This window comes from Echinops telfairi, unplaced genomic scaffold (assembly GCF_000313985.2).
Source record: "Echinops telfairi isolate 266 unplaced genomic scaffold, ASM31398v2 ScPeMD7_7469;HRSCAF=8507_1, whole genome shotgun sequence".
NCBI lineage: Eukaryota > Metazoa > Chordata > Mammalia > Afrosoricida > Tenrecidae > Echinops > Echinops telfairi.
In genome coordinates, this window is record NW_022111373.1 from 111,674,816 (window position 1) to 111,681,117 (window position 6,302).

The 6,302-nt window shown below is 41.4% G+C and overlaps 1 protein-coding gene across 1 annotated transcript in view; it reads left to right on the plus strand.

Annotated features, from left to right (window-relative positions):
- The window catches only part of C9 (complement C9), a 59,033-nt gene that overhangs the window by 25,682 nt on the left and 27,049 nt on the right, over positions 1–6,302 (plus strand). The window contains exons 5-6 of the mRNA XM_045285251.1: positions 2,823–2,961; positions 5,757–6,098. Of these exons, the coding sequence (XP_045141186.1) occupies positions 2,823–2,961; positions 5,757–6,098 (481 nt within the window). The remainder of the gene's footprint in view (positions 1–2,822; positions 2,962–5,756; positions 6,099–6,302) is intronic.

Here is a 6,302-nt window from a genome sequence, read left to right on the forward strand (position 1 = left end):
TAATGTTGAACTTGTGGGCCTGGGCAGCACTGGGTTGGGATGTTTTCTTGATGTGCACTTACCCTTTATATAAAACTCTCTCTAATACATATGAGTTTCTGTGGATTTGTATCTCTAATGTACCCAGACTAACACAACATGGGAAACCAATACGGGTGCTCTCCAATTTCATTTCTCAACAGCATTGTAAAATGTCCTAATAAATTTGTCAGATAGCAGCCTATTAAACAATTTTTGGTGAAAGGCTGTAATATTCAACATAAATAAAGAAAAGGCCAAAGTATTGAGTGACGTTATTGATGTGAACACAGCTTTTTAGCATTTACATCTATTTAAAAAGATAATAAGATAAAATTGATGTTGAGAGGTCTACCTCTTTGTGGCATTTATGGATGCTGGAGTTAATGAATTAAGTTCAGAAAGAAGTCTCATCCATGGTATCAAAAAGTACACCTACAATAAATTTTATGTAAAATAAGTATTTTTAAATATCCAATAGAGTTACATTATTTGGATCAATTATATATTACTAACCCTGGTAGCCCAGTGGGTTTATACATGGGGCTGGGAACTTCAAGGTCAGCAGTTTGAAATCACCAGCATTTATGGTCTATTGGATTTCATTTCCCAATGTGATAAAATAATTGTATTTTAAAGTGCAAATACAAGATGCTGGAAAAGTGTATCCATTAAGGTCATTTAAATTTACTATTTTTAAAAGTTTAGAAGTCAAGCGCAAATTGTGCAGGAAAACTTAGTCTATCAAAGTTCTTTCCCTAAGAGTACAAGCAGCATAAGAGGAAGTCCCCCCACAAGATGAATGGACAGAGGGTGCAACAACGAGCTCAGACGTAAGAACAATTGTGAGATGGCCCGGGACGGAGCAGAGTTTTCTTCTGTTGTACATCAGATGGCTGTGTGTCAGACTTGATGGCACCTAGCACTAACTACCCCCAAAAGACCCCGAGCCGTTGCCACCTTCGTCCTTTGCCACAGGATTTCTGCTGCTCAGAAAGCACCATCTATCTTCACTGCCCCTTTTCCTTCCGTCTCTTCCCAACCTTACCTGTCCTTCAAAACCCAAATCAAACCCTGCTCTTCTACACTCCCTTTATGATTCTGTACCAAACAAATCTATAGCAATAATTGATCCTTCCCTGTGAGTCCTCCTGGTGTGGTGCTTCGGCATCCACAGCTCGAAACCAACCGCAGCTCCCTAGACTTTCTGCTCTGTCAACAGTTGCAGCCTCGGAGACCCACAGGGAGGTCACCATGAGTCAGCATGGTGACCAGTTTGGGGTGTTTGTTTGTTTGTTTGGATTCTTCCCTGAATTCCACCTCCCACCCCACCCCCACCCCCGCCTATTATTTCCTGCATATTAAACTTAAACATTTACGACTGCTGTAGGAAAAGATATCACAAATAAGATGGCTTATGATGATAGAAATGTACTGTCTTGCAATCTTGGATGCTACACATCTGAATACAAGCATATTGGCAGGGCCACATTCTTTCTGAGGGCTGTAAGGGAAGATTGTGTCTCTTCCAGCTGCTGTGAGCCCCAGATGTTCATTGGCGTTGCCGCTGCGGCAGCACTGCACTGTCACATCATTGCCTTTCTTCCCTGCCTGCACTAAGGGCACCATGCCGACTGGGATAGGACTCATGCTACTAACTTAACTGACAACATTTCAAAGACCTTATTTCCCAAACAAGGGCACATTCACGGGTACCAATGGCCAGAGCAGTTCATCAGTTTAGAGGACACTATTAAAGGCATAAAAGCTATGTGATTTTCTTGAGAGCAAAGATTGTACACTTTCCATCTTAGCGCATGCCACTTCTTATTATAAACCATATACCGGACATTTATACATAGTAGGCACCTAAGAGTCATTGTTACAAACAAAGGTGAATGTCACTGTCGCTGATAGTGGCGAGTCTCTGTCAATGCAGATACACAAAGGGAGAGAGCTCGCTATGTAAGAAAGAGGGTACAGAGTTCTGCAATATTCACCTGACTTGCACCTGACTTGCACTAGCGTGTTTTCCAGGTTCGTCCAGCATGGCCTGTATCCAAACGGCATTTCTCTTTACGGCTTGTTTGTGCGGTCCTAGGATGGTGGGCCACATCTTATTTTTAGAACTACAAATCAATACTCTACGTTTGTAAAGCTGAACAAGATTTTTACTTCTGAATAAAGCTTGCCAAGTGAAAGCAGTTTGCTGAGCAGAAAAACAATAAAAGTTTTAAAGGGGTTTTGCTGAAGCTTGGTGGCTCCTCTTGGAAAAGACCAGAGGAATCTGAGCCTGGAGGGACCGAGGTGCTTGACAAGCAATGAGACGGCTGGAGGGAAAGGCTTATATTTCCAGGGACTGTGGGGAGAGAGGAGCCCCACTTTGATTCATAAATGAAAAATTGTATGCATATGTTATACTGCCCCCTGAGATGTTCTGTTCTCAAATAATTTAAATGATGGGTATTACAGCATCAGCTCTAAGGGAGATTAGGTAAGACTTACAGCAGTGGAGTTAAGACTCCTGGTGCCAGAAGGTCCCTTGTGCCCTATTCACTGTATTTCTTTCATTTTGCTCTACACAGTACCCTCCTTGCTTAAGAAGGTTTAAAAGGCCTTGCTACGGTATGCTTTCTGCCAGAGATTGCGCGCTGGTGAGCAGGCTCTCTGTTCTTGACACAGTGTCCATTCTGGGTGATGGGGGGAGGAGCTAAAGCAGTCTCCCTTTGCCCAGTGACAGAGGGCTGCCTTCCATGCCTAAAGGGTGGGGTTTCCACACCTGAGACTACTCTGCTTATTTTCAGGATCAACATTTTGGGAATGGAGCCCCTGAACAGTCCTTTCGACAATGAGTTCTACAATGGCCTCTGTACCCGGGTCAGGGATGGAAATACCTTGACGTACTATCGCAGACCTTGGAATGTGGCAACTTTGGCCTATGAAGTAAGTCTTCTCAGAAGACGATGCAACTGTTTTTAGCTGAAGAGCTGCTTCAACAAATCTAATGATTTATACTGGGGAAAAATCAGTACACTAAAGATTTCATGAGAAGATAAGAATGACGTTTAAAAAGAAGAGGGGTAGCATTTTTCTCGTCACAAAATATGCAGGGGTGCACAATATTCAGTAGCATTTACCCAGTGGTGTCATTTTGGCAAATATGTAGCCTCTGTAAAATAAATTATTTAAAAGTCAGATAAGTAAAAATAAGAATGGTGCTGATTCGAGAGGCGATTGCACTGTTTTTGTGCTATTTGAGTGGGCTTTCTTCCTAGCCTGCCAATGAAATCCCGAATTCCCATTTGTTTTCCTTCAGCACCACCTTCATAGAGCCTGCTTGACTTGTGTAAGTGGTTATTTTCACTCACCCCAAGTGCCGCTGCTTCTTTTTTTTTTTTTTGCCGCTGCTTCTTTTGAACTATTTCTGAAAAGTGAATTTTCCAGGAAGCATGACCATTCCAAACTTACATCATTCCTTGAAGTCACCTGAATTTCTAGAACTGTCCACAGATTGGATCCTCCATTTAAAGGGCTATTATTACCTTTAGAGAAGTCTCCTCTAATCAAAGCAAGGAATAATAAAGATTAATAGTTGGCTTAATCACAATCAGGAGCTACAATGATTTATTTCTTGAAATGGCCCCATTGTTGAAAAAGATGCTTAATATGTATTTTATTCAGTTATTACAGAAGTATTATTGCTGTAAGTCCCACCAGTGTATGTATATGTACGCATATATGTTTAGTTTGTATTATTTTTGTCTATAGCAATATGAAAAGTTAGTCCTTATACAAGTTGAAATAACCTAATGCAGTGGTATCATGGGCTGTGAGCCACATGATCAGCAGTTCAAAACCACTGGCAGCTTTGAAGGAGAAAGACTGGGCTTTCTACTCTCATGAACAGTTACAGTCTTGGAAACCGACAGGGGTCACTATGAGTCAGCATTCACTCCATGGCAGTGAGGTGTTTTGTTTCGTTTTTTTAATTTTCCCCTTGGACCATGACTATGGTGGCTGTCTACTCCTATAAAATGTGACAATCTGGGAAACCCACAGGGGCAGTTCTACTCTGGCCTATAGGGTTGCTATGAGTTGGAATCGGCTCAGTGGCCCGGAGTTTGTCATCTTTTGAGTCTTCTGGCAAGTGATCACATCATCCAATTTCTTATACCTGGAAGTGCAGAAGGGAACCTACTTCTCGCACATCTCAGAGGATATTTCGGGTTGTTTCCATTTCTCCATTACCAACACCCAACTCAAGATATATGTACATTAGGCACTCGACACATTGCTGTTGGATAAATTATTTAAATTTTGTTTTAGTTCCTTATTGACAATAATTAGTCTTTTAGTTTTTGAGAGAATTCTACTGGCCTGCCATTACATGAGAGTATGCTTTTCCGATGACATCTCACACCGATAACACTCATCTCATATTCTGCCCCGCCTCTCCAAGGAGGCTCTTGCTCTAGAGCTAAGCTGCGTCAGACACAATCCTAGTTCTGGTACGTTTATAGGAGTTAAAACATGCAAGGCATTTAGAAAGTTTTCTGGCACATTGTAAACACTCAGTAAAAATTAACTGTTATTCTTTTTTAGAGTATACTTAGCAAGAAGAGACGTCACTAAGTTTAGACATGTCATTAGTGGCTGTGTAGTTGATCAGCTTTTACTGGCTGCTTTATCAGTCAAAAGTAGTGACCAAGAACAACCAAAGTCTACGAATATAGGGGCCAGAAGTTCTGCAATATGAGTGTGTCTGCAAAGTTGATCCTTTTCTTCCTATTTTTAGCACACACGACACACACCCCATACTTCGTTGCTCAAAGCAGTGATTCATAGTCCTAAATCAGTTTCCAGGGCTTGCATCAGTTGCCTTCAAGTACATTCTGACTCTGACTCACGGTTCGTTTCCTTAATCCTTGGTCCCTGTTTTAGGATACCAACCAAAGTTAGAAAAATGCACCCAGGTTATAATTATTCTTTCCATGCCAAAATCCTGGGTGATTTATAGGAGATGTGAATTGACAGTGAATTCTTGTTTCCTCATAACTCTCTATATCCAGTTCATTGTTTGTACCAAAAAAAACCAGTCAATATACCACCATTTCAGGAGGTAGCATATGAGCAAGAATCAATGGTGCTAAAAGAAGTTCAAGCTGCACGGAAAGCATTAGCCAAAAACAAGGCTCCCAGAATTGACGGAATCCCTGTTGAAATGTTTCAACAAGCTGTGAGGCACTGGAAGCTCTCATTTCTCTGTGTGAGCACATTTGGAAGACAGCTCCTTGGCCAACTGACTAAAAGAAATCCATATTTGTACCCATCCCAGAGAAAAGTGGCCTAACGGAATGTACAAATTATAGAACAATATCATTACTATCTCATGCAAGTAAAATTTTGCGGAAGATCATTCAACGATGGTTTCAGCAGTATACATTGATAGGGAGCTTCCAGAGGCTCCGGAGAGATTCAGAAGAGGACGTAGAACAAGGGATATCATTGCTGATGTCAGATGGATGAGGAATTTCAGGACAAGAGATTAGGTCACGCCTCAGAACTGGGTATGGCGGGGCCGGGACTTCATCCCCAGCAGAACGACTCCAAAGTCTTCACTGGTCACTCCTTTTGCTTGGCTACACTTCAAAGGGTTCTTGAAGTTTTTGTTTGTTTCGGTTCTGTTATTTTTTAATGTGCATGTGTGGTTTATAACAACTCTCTGCTCTTCTGTTTAGGTCAGAGCTGATAAGAATTTCAGAACCGAACATTTTGAAGAACAATATCAAGCTTTCACAACTATCATGCAAGATAAGGCCACCTCTTTCAATGCAGATTTCTCTCTAAAATTCATGCCCACTGAAATTACTGAAAGGCAGACAAGTCAACCTAAAGAACAGGCTAATGGAAATGAACAGGCTGCTGGAGACAAACAGGTTAATGGAAATGAACAGGCTGATGGAGACAAGCAGGCGAAGGAAGACAATACCCCAAGTCATAACCGTGAGAGCATTCGCTTTAAGCTTAATTATGCCAAAACTGAAGCATACCGACGATTCTTATCATATTCTTCACAAAAGGTAAGACAAAGGCTTCACGCAGAGAATACGATGGCATATGTAATCACACTAACCAAATCACTTCTTCAATGAGTAGAAGTCAGGAAGAGGTAAAACTCCTAAGAGAGAGAAAGTAAGGCCCAACAAATCTTCAAAACTCTGCTAAGAATGGCAGGCAGTGCCCCTCCCCCGAGAAGAATTTATTTCAAAGGATGGCACTGAATC